General features: G+C 43.4%; 1 protein-coding gene across 1 annotated transcript in view; it reads right to left on the reverse strand.

The window, feature by feature from the left end:
* Positions 1 to 10,591: 10,591 nt before the first annotated feature.
* The window catches only part of LOC106583144 (uncharacterized), a 32,559-nt gene continuing 27,332 nt past the window's right edge, over positions 10,592 to 15,818 (reverse strand). The window contains exons 6-12 of the mRNA XM_082967495.1: positions 13,271 to 13,405; positions 12,638 to 12,712; positions 11,745 to 11,936; positions 11,445 to 11,518; positions 11,240 to 11,326; positions 10,946 to 11,075; positions 10,592 to 10,739 (exon numbers count right to left, since the gene is read on the reverse strand). Coding sequence (XP_082823621.1) covers positions 10,614 to 10,739; positions 10,946 to 11,075; positions 11,240 to 11,326; positions 11,445 to 11,518; positions 11,745 to 11,936; positions 12,638 to 12,712; positions 13,271 to 13,405 — 819 coding nt within the window. The 3' untranslated portion in view covers positions 10,592 to 10,613. The remainder of the gene's footprint in view (positions 10,740 to 10,945; positions 11,076 to 11,239; positions 11,327 to 11,444; positions 11,519 to 11,744; positions 11,937 to 12,637; positions 12,713 to 13,270; positions 13,406 to 15,818) is intronic.

Genomic DNA, 15,818 nt, shown 5'->3' on the forward strand with positions numbered 1-15,818 from the left:
TCCTAAACTGGCACAGTTAGTAGATTGGCCCACGCCTAAAGTTTACAAAACAAATAACCCAGATAGAATGTAATTTTAAGTAAAAACCAATCAGGCAAAACAGGGTATTATATTCCTGTCTACCTAATTGAAGTAGCTAATTTGCACATTCATTTGCACATGCACTTTACTGAAGAGCTCATAATTATGACAGTGTGGGTTAATTGTTTAGGATATTGAATGGACAAATACCTCAAGAGGAGACTTTCAGAGGAGACCGGCTGTATTGTGCAACGACAATGTCAAAACTGCCCTCAGCCTGTTAGGGCTGCGTCTACATGTCCAGCCTGTGTGTCTGTGGCCTGTGGAGGTGGACATGAACATGGGGTCTAGCAATCCTCTACCTTTGAGTTCCCCTCCCCATGGCCCTCCTTGCAGTCCTATCCATGCACATAATGAGGGGCAAGAGAAAGAAAAGGATCCCTTCACAGATCACTACACGCAATCAATTGGCTGAGTTCTGTTGGGAGATGTTACGATCAAACCCAATTAAGGTCAATGGTTTGGGCCCCCCTGGTTTTGTCCATCAGGGGAGGGTTGCCATATGAATGAGAGAGACTCACCATATTGTGAGGAATGTTTGATGTTCGGCTAAAGAGTGACACATCAGCACCTCTTCCTGTTGAGTTGAGTCTGCAAACGCCCTAATTCTTTAATGAATTTATGGAGTATATTATAATAATATCATATTAGAAGAATGTGTAATGCTACGGAAAGTCAGCAGTTGTTGCAGTGACTCACTAAAGCCTTGTGAAAACAACTCTAATGCTGACTCAGTTGGTCAGGGTCATTACACGGAATAATCATAGAGCTTCGCTTCTACTAAGAAATCAAATGATGAAACTAAAATCTTTATGTGTTAATTCTGTTTCATGACATTCTGTGATGGTGCCTTGACAGACTCAGTAATCCCTGCACTGCCAATGACTCACTATTGATAGTTGGTTGCCCTGTTGGTCCGCAGAGACCAATTATTGATCTCTCTGATTCTGGTGGCACGGGGGAGTGTGGTAGCCTTAAGGGGCAAAGTACATTTATGATGGCCAGTATACACTGAGTGTGCAAAACATTAAGAACACCTTCCTACTATTAAGTTGCAACCCCCTTTTTCCCTCAGAACAGCCTCAATTCGTCAGGGCATGGACTCTACAAGGTGTCGAAAAAGCATTCCACAGGGATGCTGGTCCATGTTGACTTCACTGCTTCCCACAGTTGTGTCAAGTTGGCTGGATGTTCTTTGGGTGGTGGACCATTCTTGATACACACGGGAAACTGTTGAGTGTAAAAAACCCAGCAGCGTTGCGGTTCTTGACACACACAAACCGGTGCGCTTGGCACCTACTACCATACTCTGTTCAAAGGCACTTAAATCAAAATCAATGTCTCAGTTGTCTCAAGGCTTAAAAGTCCTCTTTAACCTGCCTCCTCCCCTTAATCTACACTGATTGAAGTGGAATTAACAAGTGACATCAATAAGGGATCATAGCTTTCACCCAGATTTACCTGGTCAGTCTATGTCATGGAAAGAGCAGGTGTACACTCAGGGTATATGACTTCTGTCAATTATACATTTGGGGGAAAATAACTATCTAACATGGGAAACTGAATCGTCCAGCAGATCTATTTGAGTGGCACCAATAGAAAGCATGAAGAATTTGTATTTGTTACATAATGCTGCTGTACCAGCCAGCCAGCCGGTGTAATCAGCCAGTCTCTGAAGCGTTCATCAACAGGAGACATCTGTCATTCCACTGAAATGTTGTTTGTTATTTCCTCAAGACTTCAAGGGACAGAGAAGGTTTTTACAAGACAAGTTCACAGAACACCCCCTCTCATACACACATAAACACACACAGGGACCACCTGCCACCCCTCACTCAGGCCATCAGAGAACCTGTGCCTTGGTTCACAGACACTCTGCTGGAAACAAAGAACCCCTGAGCATTGTTCCTGCTGCAAGAAGAATTCCAGGAAGTCAGACGTTGTGTGCCTCTCCAGGAGAGCCCAGACACAGAGGGACGAGGCCCCAAGAGAGAGGAAGGTGGGGGTCGAATTGAAAGGGATGATTGTACAGAGATCAAGGCTCAAAGACATAACAGAATCTCACAAATCCTTAGAATACAGTATTTATATTAGATCAGGCTTCACTACGATGTGAAGAACCTTATATCCTGTTCAGGATACACATCTGAAGTGTGTGTCTGTGTGTGTGTTGATGCAGTAGAAGTCTTCTGAAGTATATTGTACTAGTACATGCAGGGATCTGTCCCTAGACAAAGGGACCGCAGGCCTCACTGACCTCCCTATGGTATGGCTCACTGACCCCACTATGCTGGAGCTTCTCTCGATGAGTTCCTCACATTCTCCTTATGAAGGGGTTGGAGCACAGTGGGCTGTACGAGTGTAAAATAGGCAGACTGCATGCTTGTCTCATCCCTGCCAACAACATCAGACGGGGGCAGGAGCAGGACTGCTGGGAAACTACGGGACATAGTACAGTCCTGGGGTCGGCCGTGGATGATAGACACACAAGCTGAAGTCTCCAACTACGCCAAACTGCTGTTTTACAGTAAACCTGGTCATTCAGTCCACATACTGTAACAGCTAGGAAATGGATCTGGCACTGTACAAAGAGAGTCTTTGATTTAGTTGGGTGTGGACATCCACAGTTAATGGGGTTGTTGTTCGTAAACAGTCAGAGACAATAGCGGAAATGGTGCCCTGATGTTAAAAGGAACAATAGCGGCTATGAAGACAGTTACAGTCAACACAAGCCAATTAGTATATGACATGCTGCAGTAGAATAACCCGTGGCATTCTCTTCAATCACAAACAGATCGCTTTTAAGATGTTACATAACAGGGTATAATTAGATAATAATTATTAGAATGTAATAAAAATATGCCTCGCAGAATCTCCCAAATCTACCTATTAAAGGCTCACCTCCTGAATCATGCATGGGTATTTCAGTAATAAAGTGATATACTGTGGGAAGCAGTAATCTACTATCATGTCAATTGTTTTTTTCTAATGTACTTTGCACTTATGCAATGAGCACCTCACAGGAGTCAACTGCAAATCTAAATGAAATGTGGTCTTAGTTGTCTTAGAGATCATCAAAGTAATCTCTCAGATATGATGGGGAAAAAATATGTCATGGCTTTTTGTTGGGAGGAATAAGAAGAATGAAAAGCATTCCTCTGCCTAATATGAATGCTGAAACTCATAAAATATCTAATCCCTATATAAATTGATGTGGCCATCATATGTTCACTACTCTCCAGTTATTGACTTCAGATGTCTTGTGTTTGTACAGATGGCCAGACTATTAAAAAGGTGCTTGCCTGGCTGCATGAAGCACTTGTATTACCAGTGTGTGTTTTTTTGGTTGTAACGTATTTCTTCTGAGAATTGCCTTGGTTGTATTTACCTCTAGGTCACTGAGGAAAATATGTTTCAAAATGTCTCCAGTAAAATGAGGACAAGAACTACAGTATACACTGAAGAGTGAACTTTACCACAATCGTAGAAAGGCCATACTGTTCATGCTGTTATTTTACTTACTATCCTTACATAAAAAATATTGAAATGGTAAAACGTTCACAGAAGACCAGCCTTCCCAGAAGAATGGAGGCTGTTATAGCAGCAAACTCCATATTAATGCCCATGATTTTGGAATGAGATGTTCGACGAGCAGGTGTCCACATACTTTTGGTTATGTAGTGGATGGGAAAGTTCAGCTGACCAGCAGTGGCTCCCTGCCCTGTACCACAGGGATAACTCCTGTCTGGTTTGTCAAGATTCTCATCATCACAACAAATCAAGCAAAGTCCCTGCAATTAGTAAGGGTTATTTAGGTGATAGGACAGGAAAGTCTATTGCAGGTGAACTGTGTCAAATATGCTTTCTTACATGCTCATGTTGTGGGAATGGAGCTGTGTGTCACGTCCTGACCAGCAGAGGGAGTAGTGGTGTAGTATTTTGGTCAGGACGTGGCAGAAGAAGTCTGTATGTGTTGTCTAGTATGTCTGTTTCTGTGTTAGTCTTGTGACTCCTGATCAGGAACAGCTGGGGATCGTTGTTCCTGATTGGGAGTCATATATTTAGGAGTATGTTTGTCACTGGGGTTTGTGGGTGGTTGTGCTAACGCTGCTAGTCTTTTGTTTGTACGTAGCATGTCGTTATTGTTTTTCCTGTGGATGCTTTGCTCTTATATATTAAAAAGATGAGTATCCACATTCCGTCTGCAGTTTGGTCCATTCAACAGGGCTTCAACATTTATGACACTGTGGGTAGTCTGGATGGTTGATTTAGTGTCACAAGGTGACATTCTTTGTTCAAACCTTAATTTAAACCACACCACTGGTGTGATTTTCATGCAGATTCTCATGCCCCAAAACAAATTCACACTTTCACTCTTCTAGTTCACATCCCCACATTACCATTACAGATCTAAGAATAGCCTACTAAATAAATATACATATTTTTATGCAGAACTTTGACTGTACATTTTAATGAAAGAAAATGAGTTGTATTCAAGCGAATTGGTTCGTGTTTGGGATCTAAACTGTATAAATACATACTGTATCTTAGTCAAGGAGTGCTTTGCTGAGAGACATAGTGCCAGCGCTTTCTATCTGCCTTGACTTAGCCTCCACTACTGTACAAATCTGCTACACAATCAGTCATTTGGTATAAGAAAAATGGAAATAGGACATTTGTATCAATAACCCTCTGCCTTCTTGTAGTGGTTGTTATGGAAATACAACAGTGTGACTGAGATATATCCATTCATAATCATAGCCTGGCCCACTACCAGATGCAAGTCACGACTCACCTAGTACACAGCATGGGATTCAGTGGGACAGCTGGGATGACGGGCGCTTGAGCTTCTGGAGTGTGACTGGACCGTGACAGGAGGTGACCATTGTGTGGATGCTGCTGTTTCTCCAGTCTGGCGGCATAACCATATAGACCTCAATGTGTATGATCAAAATCCTCTAATGTCTGGAGAGATCACAGATCATGCTCTGGAGATCTGAGAAAATATACCAAGGCCAAATGTCACTAAAGAGAGCACCACACCCTTTCTCTAGACTTCAAATCTACAGCCATGACTGCATCGGTGGCTATTGTGTTATATAAAACGCCTTGTAAACTGACATGATGAATTCCAGTAAGTGCCTACTCAGTTGTACCAAGATGACACAACTGCCAAAGTGTTCCATTTTACCTTCTGCAGAGGGAAAAGTGATCTAATTTTGTAGCTGTGGCATTAATCAACAAGGAGATTTTTATTTTATTTTATTTTATTTCTCCTTTATTTAACCAGGTAGGCTAGTTGAGAACAAGTTCTCATTTGCAACTGCGACCTGGCCAAGATAAAGCAAAGCAGTTCGACACATAAAACAACACAGAGTTACACATGGAGATAAAAGCTGGCGGTCAATGTAGTGCCTTAATGTCAGTTAATCTGCCGAGGCCTGGCTGTCACTCGGTCACTTGGGGCTGGCTTGGGCCATAGGCCAATCAGGTCACACTCCACCTGATGTGATTCAATGAAAAACGCAGGGATTTGCCTGAGCTTTTTCCTCTTCTTCAACAAATAAACTAAACCGACTCAAATAAACCACTATTTGTGCTGCCCCTGAAAAGCCGAGTTACAGTAAAGAACCTGTGATGTCACGACCTGCCACCGATTTACACTAATCCACTCAATCCAGGAGGGAGACTGACTGGGCTACAACCAGGTCACCAGTGACTAGGTGTTGGGGACAGAGGGAGACTGGGCTACAACCAGGTCACCAGTGACTAGGTGTTGGGGACAGAGGGAGACTGGGCTACAACCAGGTCACCAGTGACTAGGTGTTGGGGACAGAGGGAGACTGGGCTACAACCAGGTCACCAGTGACTAGGTGTTGGGGACAGAGGGAGACTGGGCTACAACCAGGTCACCAGTGACTAGGTGTTGGGGACAGAGGAGGTAGTGCTCTTTCCTCCAACTGACAGTAGACTAATATGAGAATGGTACAGTTTGGCTATAATGTAATGTGTCAGCACTTTGTGTGACAAAGGGAGAAGAAATGGAGGGAGGAGGTTGCTTGTCATTTCCTCATTGCTGTCATTGGAGCACCAGTCTGCTCACATCAGCCTCATCAGTATTTAGACCTCATAATATGTGGATGTGTTATTTGCTTTGTGTAAGGATGGCTAGGACAACAGTGACCTGTGTATTCTGCAAGTAGGGTCCATCCATAGTTTTAAACTTTAATAAAATATACAATTGAACAAACATGACCAATATTCAGAAAAACAACAACCCCAAACAGCCATGTTATTACTGCCACGCCTAACTTTAGTGTACTCTAAAATCTCAATGTTAATCATGTAAGCTGGCTAATGAATTGATCCTACTATGTGAAATGACCATACTGACCACTGACTAAGGCTGAACACAGTGATGAAAGCAACTAATACTGTTACTGCCCCCTGCTGATACGAAGATGAACATTTGGCCAGTGTGATGTTTGTTACCTCTTGGATCAGGCAACTATAACACCACACACTACAAAGTGAAGATAATATCAGTTAAGCGTTGTATTATTTGGTCTGACAGGGACCGGACGACACAGATGGATGACATTATGCAGAACATGTAAAACAACATGGCATCAAGCTCTATGTAAGTTCAGACTGTGAGTACTGGTAGTGGATGAGAGCAGGAACCGAGTGGCCTCATCGCCCAGGACCTCTCCCCTCCTCCTGGGACTGAACACTGAGGAGGACGGGTCCATGAGGGAGACCGCCACCTGCCCACACCCACACCCTCCATCACCAGGCCTCCCTGCACAGACCCAGCCTACCTCCCCTCACCCTGCCTGCCAGCTGCCTCCTCAGCAGGTGCACATTACACACTAGGAAGTGACAGAGGGGCAGGCAGACCAGTGCAAAGCCCAGCATACACAGAGAGGCCACTATGGGAAACCCTCCAAAGTCCAGAACCTTGTAGATGTAAGGCTTCCCAATGAGGTTGGTGTAGCCAGCCAGCCAGTAGGCCACAGCAAACAGGATGTAGAGGCAGCTAATAAGGAGCTGGTAGAGATAGTGGGCAGGTGGCCGGGCGCAGCTGATAAGAGGAGGTCCAGAAGGGCCTGGGCAGTGTTGCCGATGTGCATGTTGAGGTTGAAGGGGGACAGAGGGTGGTGCTCCATGGGGGAGTCGAGACTCCAGTAGAGGAGGGACACAGTGAGGCAGAAGGCACACATCAGGCTGTGGAAGAACCACTGCAGTCTCAGGGAGATGGGGAGGGGGAAGGGACCTAAGGGCTCTGCTCCATTTCCACGCTCTCTAGTTTGGTCCCCTAAGAATGAAGAGCAAACATCAGTCAGTTCATTGTTTCGACCAGTAAATTCAAATGCAGCGTTGGCAGCCATATTACCTCCAGGACAGGTCTTTCTATGGTACCTGAAGTGGCACCTGACCAGGAGCGTGGCGCAGGACAGGTTACAGGAAACCACTAGGTGGTAGACCACCATCAGGCAGTCAGTCAGGTGGCTGAAGAAGATGAGCCACTTGGGATTGGAAAATGGCAGGCCAGAGTACATACACCAAATCAGGGTGTAAAGCAACATAAACATCCTATACAGCAGCCAGACCCAAGGGACTACGTCCCACTGTGGAGAGAAAGGGACTAGAAGACAGAGAGTGAGTAGTCTAATTTGAAACACAAAGACTACACCTGTTGCCCTTGGACAAGCTCGAAGACTCTAAGCCTACTCACAGAGGAGCATTATGTGGTGGTGCTGTGTCAGTGAAAATTAGACTGAGTAAATCAGTATGACTGACATCTGTCTGTCTGTCTGTCCATACAAACCTGTGGCTGCAGCAGGCGCTCAGGTCTAGAGAGAGAAAGGCAGAGTTCGGTCAGGTTAGCTCCTCCTTGATCTCCTCCTTCCAGCATCGTGTCCAGCTCAAACCCATATGGATCAAAGTAATAACAGGACAACCTATGCAGAAAGAGGATCAAAGGTCCCTTAAATCATCAACTCAAACAAGCCAAGGAGTGGTTTGATGCAAAACAGATACAAATCAAATCAAATCAAATCAAATGTTATTAGTCACATGCGCCGAATACAACAGGTGTAGACAGTACGGTGAAATGCTAACTTATGAGCCCCTAACCAACAATGCAGTTAAAAGAAATTACAGATAAGAATAGTAAATAAAAGTAACAAGTAATTAAAGAGCAGCAGTAAAATAACAATAGTGAGACTATATACAGGGGGGTACCGGTACAGAGTCAATGTGCGGGGGCATCGGTTAGTTGAAGTAATATGTACATGTGGGTAGAGTTATTAAAATGACTATGCACAGATGATAACAACAGAGAGTAGCAGCGATGTACAGTATAGTTTTGAATGTCCCGTTTGTAGTTTAATCTTCCGCATAGGTCATCAATTTTATTCTCCAAAGATTGCACGTTTGCTAGCAGAATGGAAGGAAGTGGGAGTTTACTCGATCGCCTACAAATTCTCAGAAGGCAGCCCGCCCTCTGGCCCCTTTTTCTCCACCTCCCTGTCACGCAAATCATGGGGATCTGGGCCTGTTCCCGAGAAAGCAGGATATCGTTCGCGTCGGCTCGTCAGAGTTGTGAAAGGAAAAAAAGTATTCTGCCAGTCCGTGGTGAGTAATCACAGTCCTGATGTCCAGAAGTTATTTTCGGTCATAAGAGACGGTAGCGGCAACATTATGTCCAAAATAAGTTACAAACAACGCAAAAAAACTAACAAAAAAACACAATCGGTTGGGGACACGTAAAACACCTGCTTTCTTCTCCGGCGCCAATCACACACCAGGTCTAGTCTTAACTATGTTTGCTGTCAGTATTCAGTGCTCATGACTTGGCCCAAGTTGAGACATTCCTGCCACCTTGGCTATTCCTGCATCATCTAATGAGTTATTACACTGATCTGTGTTACACTGTGACTGTTAAATCCAATATTAACCTGGTGCAAAACACAGACACACACATGCTTTTGACTTTGATGAATTGATTGTGGATATAATACTCCTAGTCTATCAAGAGGAAGCCAGGTGATATCACATATATGTATAAAACATCATTGTCTCCGGCATCAGGAGCCTGCAGAAATAGGGCTTGATTGTATGCTTAAGCACCAATGTTGCTGTTCCACTGCTCTCCATAAACTTAATCATGTGCATCCCACACCTGTATACATTCAAGGGAACCTCTATGTCTAGTAGTCCAACACCACAAAAAACAGGTTACAGTAATATCAACCACTAATAGAAAACAAGAGTTTTCCATTAGTCAAAACATTTCCATTAAGCACAATTTGTCAAACCCCAATGGAGGAATCACACCTGTTCTGGTGGGTACACTCAAAAGCCAGGTGAGGTGAGAGATGTAGTAGTGAGGAGTAACGTTGTGGTCAGGGATCCAGCACACAGTCCCAGGAGGAACAGCTCAGTAATGTCCAGTGAGTCAGACAGGCTCTGTGGAGGGGCAGCTCACATCACAGTACTCCTCCTAAGAACTCAAACTGCCTTATTAAATCATAGTGCCTATTTAGTCGCTACACTGAAGGAACAATTTAAAGCTCTCGAGACATAATGCAAAGGATTGACTATAGTGCTCATTGGCATACTGTAACTTGCAACATCTCTTCATGCGTCTGATTTGATTCTGTGAAAGGCATAGGATTCATCCCTATCCTTGTAATGAACAATATGCTCTAACATTTAAAGACCAGAAAACAAAAAGTGCAGTTCTATATGGAAGCACGCGAGTACACGTCAGGTTTAATTCTGATCTCTTTCAGATAAACAACTAGAGAGAAGCTCAGCACAGCCACATCTGTATTCTGTACAAACGTATTAACTATACAAACTGTACAGAATGCTAACGACAGCATTTTATACTGAACAAAATTATAAGCGCAGCATGCAACAATTCCAAAGATTTTACTGAGTTACAGTTCATATCCCTAATCTATGGATTTCACATGACTGGAAATACAGATATGCATCTGTTGGTTACAGATACCTTTAAAAAATGGGCCTCACAATGGTGCACCTGTGTAATGATCATGCTGTTTAATCAGCTTCTTGATATGCCACACCTGTGAGGTGGATGGATTATCTTGGCAAAGGAGAAATGCTCACTAACAGGGATGTAAACAAATTTGTGCACTACATTTGAGGGAAATGCATGTGGAACATTTCTGGGATCATTTATTTCAGCTGATGAAATATGGGACCAACAATACATGTTGCATTTATATTTTTGTTCAGTGTATATGGAAGGGAAAAAAATACAGTAAATGGACAAGAACTAGCTTGGCCTGTGGTTAATAGAATGCCTAATATCTTCATTATTTACAGCTGTTGTACATGGCCACAGAAAGGAAGAACAAATAAAGTAAACCAAATAAAACACTTAAATAACAAATGTACATGCTCCTCTTGTTCTTATCATTTTTACAGTGGTGGGGATAATGGGCAGGTAACAAGGGCATAGGGCTGAGGAAGGAGGGGACGGCTGTAGTCCCTGTTCATGCAAGCTCTATGAAGTGTGCAAAGATGGCCTTGAGTACGGTGTCCTTGTAGGTGTCCGATGCGAGGAGTTCGTAGTTGCTTCCCTTGGTGCCCAGGCATGTGCCCTTGGTCCGTAATGATGCCTGTGGGGAGAGGGCAAGAAGACGCTTATTAAAACAGACAGATTGGGATCAGGCACCCCTCAGGTACACCTGCTAATTGGCCACACATACAAACTCAACACACCGCCACACACCAACCCCATCTGCCAGGAAACAGCCCAGGGACATGGAACTACAGGCCATCTTTGCAGGTGAAAAGGCCTCTATAGTTTCTAGTTTTGTCTGACAGTGATGGGTGCAGTGATGCACGGCTGGTTGCGGCCCTGGCCCTTGCCCTCTTGCCAGCCCATTGCCTGCAGCATCTTGTTCCCAATGTTGTCATTAGTCAGACCGTCTTTGTTGGGCTGCTCGTAGTTCCTGTGTGTCAGGTGGTTGAGAAGAGATGGGAATTAATCAAATTATATTAATGAAATGTAATTCAGTTAGTTCTGTTTAATTGAATTGATCAAGGCTATAGTTGGACAATAACATATGTTAGGGGAATATGAGACCCTGCTTTTGAGATGGGGGGGACAGGAGGCTGATAGAATTTCTTCTTCTTGGGCACTGGTGGTTCAGGAACACCATACTTATCCCTTCTTTCAGCTGCTCTGTCTCTGTATTTCAGCAACACAGAGAATCACAGAATAATATCAACATGATACATCTCAGAGGTGTCATTGAATATCTCAACTTTCTAAAAGTCTCCCTGTGAATGGTAGAAATCTTCAAAGAGTATAGCCCACCTCTATATCTTTTCTCTCCAACTCCTCCAGCTCGGCATCCGATAGTTTGGATCGTCTGTGAATTTCCAAGTTTTGCTAAAACGATGAACAGAATAAAAAGGTTAATACCCCCCGGGAACTATGCAATTCACACATTTAAAAGGCACGACTAGTCTTGGCATGAAAGTGCAACAGAATGCATGTTCTCACCTTGTTTATGCTAAAGGACAACTGCATACCCTGAGCAGATGGCAGGGCTAAAAATAACCCAAAATATTTCCACCCAGACTCATAGAGATTAAAGTGTCATCCTGCTGCTTGCCATCCTGCAGGTCTGAAGCTGTTGGTGCCGCAGCAGGGCGTCTTCGCTAGGGAACTGCTTGAGACAGAGCAGACAGGCCAACTTCCTCCAGTCTGTCAGCCTGTCTGACCGCTCATCACCTCCAACTCCCTGATCTGGGTCTGCTGCCTCCTCTGGGTCACTGTCCCCACTGTAAACTGCCACCAGGCTACTCTGCAATACACACACAAACGTTTTACTACTAAGTGAGAACCATGCTACAGTACACAAGCCACTGGAGAATCGAGGGCTGGGCTTTCCAATAGGGCTAGATACACAGTAACAAAAAATCTCACCACAAGATGGCCTCCAAGGAGCTAAAAACACTCCTAATCCAAGCTGCAAATATATTTGTTTGCATCCTAAAACGCTTCATTGTCATTTAAAGGCATCCGCATGCTTCCCAGCCGAAACAGCTCAGAAGAGTTTGTACATATATTATAATGACATTTTGTGACGTTTTTGGACTTCGGTGAGGGATTTTTTCGGCTGTTCGGGGGCACAAAAATTGTTCTGGAGGCAAGTCGAAGTTCCAAGCCACATTCTACGCCCCTTTGTCAGTGACTGGTCAACAGTAGGGATTCTTCAATAAAGTCATTGTTGTCATTCAACAAGAGATGACTCGTTTTCATGCACATTTTTTAATTGAGAAATACTGCACCAAATATCTTAGTTAGATGTAAAATTGCGCAACTAAGATCTCCTCTGCAAAAACGTAAAAAATTATGACAGATTTCTTGAGTTATCTAAAATGAATTCTGACTATTTTGGGAAGTGTATACTGACTACGGTGTTTCAAAATGGATGAACAGTACTATTGCAACTTTTTTCTCATTTTAAGGGAGTCATGCTGACGCCTTAAGCCTCATCCTTACCTTGGCTGGGGTCTCTGGCTCTCCCTTCTTCACCAGCTCGTTCTTAACCAGCTGGGTCTCAAACCCTCCACCATGCTAGAGGAGCAAAACACACAACAGCTCATTGACATCACTGACACACTCATCATCGTATCAAACAGGTCATCATCCTTCACTGATCCAGGAACTGCTGCACCTTGACATAAGGGTTATAATCATAAGTCACTTTTTCTCAAAGAAGGTGGAGAAGCCTGTATTGGCAGCGGCAGCCTCTCTCCTGTCCTCATCCCTGTCCTGACCCAGGCCCTAGAAGCTGCTCTTGAAGCTCTCCTTCTGCTTGTTCAGTCTATTGGCCCAGCGCTCAATGTCTTTAGCTATCTGAGATGGTAGAGAACACTTACTATTCTGTAGCTCACTATAGGCACTAGTGCTTCAGTATGGGACTTCCCCCTGTCTGTCTGTCTGTCTGTCTGTCTGTCTGTCTGTCTGTCTGTCTGTCTGTCTGTCTGTCTGTCTGTCTGTCTGTCTGTCTGTCTGTCTGTCTGTCTGTCTGTCTGTCTGTCTGTCTGTCTGTCTGTCTGTCTGTCTGTCTGTCTGTTACCTGCTGGGCAGACTTGCTCTTGGGCTTGTCCTTTTTCTCCTTGGATTATTTGCTTGATGAGGCTTCTGAAGAGGCCTGTTCTCAGATGGAGTCTGCAGCTGTTGTGTGGTTTCTGCCGCTGCAGGGATGTAGGTTTGTGTCTCACTGTTCCAGTACAGGTACTGTTGGGTCTGGGAGTTGTAGTAGTACTACAGGGAGAAAGATATACATAATATATGATATATTATTCATGATCCATTTTCTAATAAAGCAGAAGTCTGTTAGGGTCATAGTACAGAACTGTCTGTGGATTGAAGTAGTACCCAGATGACTCATTGTATTGGTAAGCGGAGGTGTCAGGAACAACTAGTTAAAAACAACAACAACAAAAAATGTGTATTGAATCTCTGGGTATTCAATGTATGGTAAATTAGGTTCAAACATAATAGGGAATATGGATTCCCATCTTACCAGATGTGCTATCGGTGAAGTGAAAGAGGCAACTCCGGTGGGGGCTGCCAAGGTGGCTGCTGTTTTAAGTGAAGAGGTATCAACGCCGGAACTGGCAGCCTGTGCTGCTACATCAATCTGCCTAATTATTTGGTGTATTTGTTGGCGGGAAAACACCACCACCAAATGTTCAACTTGCTGGACTCATCATTATTGTGACAACACACAGTATTTCATGTACATCATATAGACTGAGCAGCATGTACATAACAAGCAGCATGAATGTTGATGTGAGCCATTAAGCCCTATTTGTATGGCAGGCTGGCTGAGGTGATGCTTTTAGACCTGTGTGGTCTGGGACTTAACCACACCTGCTTCTGTAGCGATCAGGGCCTTCACTCCTGGTGTAGCTGCCATTAAGATACACACACCATGTTAAGTCCACCATATCGATCAGACAGTTTTTGCTGTCTAAACTGTCAAAACTTGAATTTCTGGCAGAATAAGACATGTAGTTCATGAAATTATAAAGGCAATTTAAAGAAAGAAATCCGATTCATAAAACAAAACCATTGGTTCAGTCCATTGTCTACAAATGTATAAAAAAATGTAAAAACTGAAATATTACATATACATAAGTATTCAGAGGGGTGGATCAGCTTTAATATTGCGGAAAGATTGTTGCTTTCATCAATGTAATTGTCTGCATCATTTCCAATCCCCCATATATTTTTTGGGGTAAATATATATATATCCATATACATACATACCCACACACATATATCCTGGTGTAGCTGCCATTAAGATACACACACCATGTTAAGTCCACCATATCAATCAGACAGTCTGAGTCACTAGTTATAGTGTTAAGATGGACTGTGTAGTAGACATGGGTCTAAATGGATTTCTTTCCTCCTAATATTCAGTCTCCAGGAGCAGGAACACAGACTGGTCTCAATAACTAGACGTAACATAGTAAATATAAATCCGGGACACTCGAATTAGCTATCATGTGCTTTCATTCTTAAATATATATATCCATATACATACACATTCTTACATATTCACATACACATACGTATATCCATACTTTTTTTAGAATATACCTTTATTATTCCCCGCAAACCTACCACCCCTCCCCCAATTGGAGTAAACTAATAAACAATAACACTTAAGCTTCTACCTTCAATTTATACATTATACATTTTAAAGACACAATCTATTTTACAATAGTTATATTTTGTTTGTTTTTAGTCCTTCCTCTATTTCTGATGTCCATCCAGTTTGATTTCTATTTGTAACTGTGCTATTTCACAAAATTTCTGAACATATATACATTTTAAAGACCCCGTATGTTTTACATTGGTTATGTTGTTATTAGTCCCACCCTTCAGCTCCATTCAACCCCTCCCATCTATATCTTAACACCATCCATTTTGGATTTCAATTTGCCATATATTTTTCAAATGTGCTGTGATGCTTCACAAAAGTACTGAACCTTTCTATTCTCATAGCATCTACAGATTGTAAATTAAAGATAAACATTTTGGCGAAAATAATTTTGATATTATTGATTGGCTATGACTTTTCAAATCACCCAGTATTGCTATCTGCAGCGTTAGTTACTCAATACGTTGTTGAAGTACCTTTGGCAGCGATTACAGCCTTGAGTCTTCTTGAGTATGACGTTACCAGCTTGGCACACCTGTATTTGGGGAGTTTCTCCCATTTTTCTCTGCAGATCCTCTCAAGCTCTGTCAGGTTGGATGGGGAGAGTTGCTGCACAGCTATTTTCAGGTCTCTCCAGAGGTCGGGTTCAAGTCCGGGCTCTGGCTGAGCCACTCAAGGACATTCCGAGACTTGTCCCGAAGCCACTCCTGCGTTGTCTTGGCTGTGTGCTTAGGGTCATTGTCCTGTTGTCCTGAACCTTCTCCCCAGTCTGAGGTCCTGAGAGCTCTGGGGCAGGTTTTCATCAAGGATCTCTCTGTACTTTGCTCCGTTCATCTTTCCCTCGATCCTGACTAGTCTCCCAGTCCCTGCCACTGAAAAACATGCCCACAGCATGATGCTGCCACCACCATGCTTCACCGTAGGGATGGTGCCAGGTTTCCTCTAGACATGACGCTTGGCATTCAGGCCAAAGAGTTCAATCTTGGTTTCATCAAACCAGAG

This window comes from Salmo salar, chromosome 22 (genome assembly GCF_965601325.2).
Source record: "Salmo salar chromosome 22, fSalSal1, whole genome shotgun sequence".
NCBI lineage: Eukaryota > Metazoa > Chordata > Actinopteri > Salmoniformes > Salmonidae > Salmo > Salmo salar.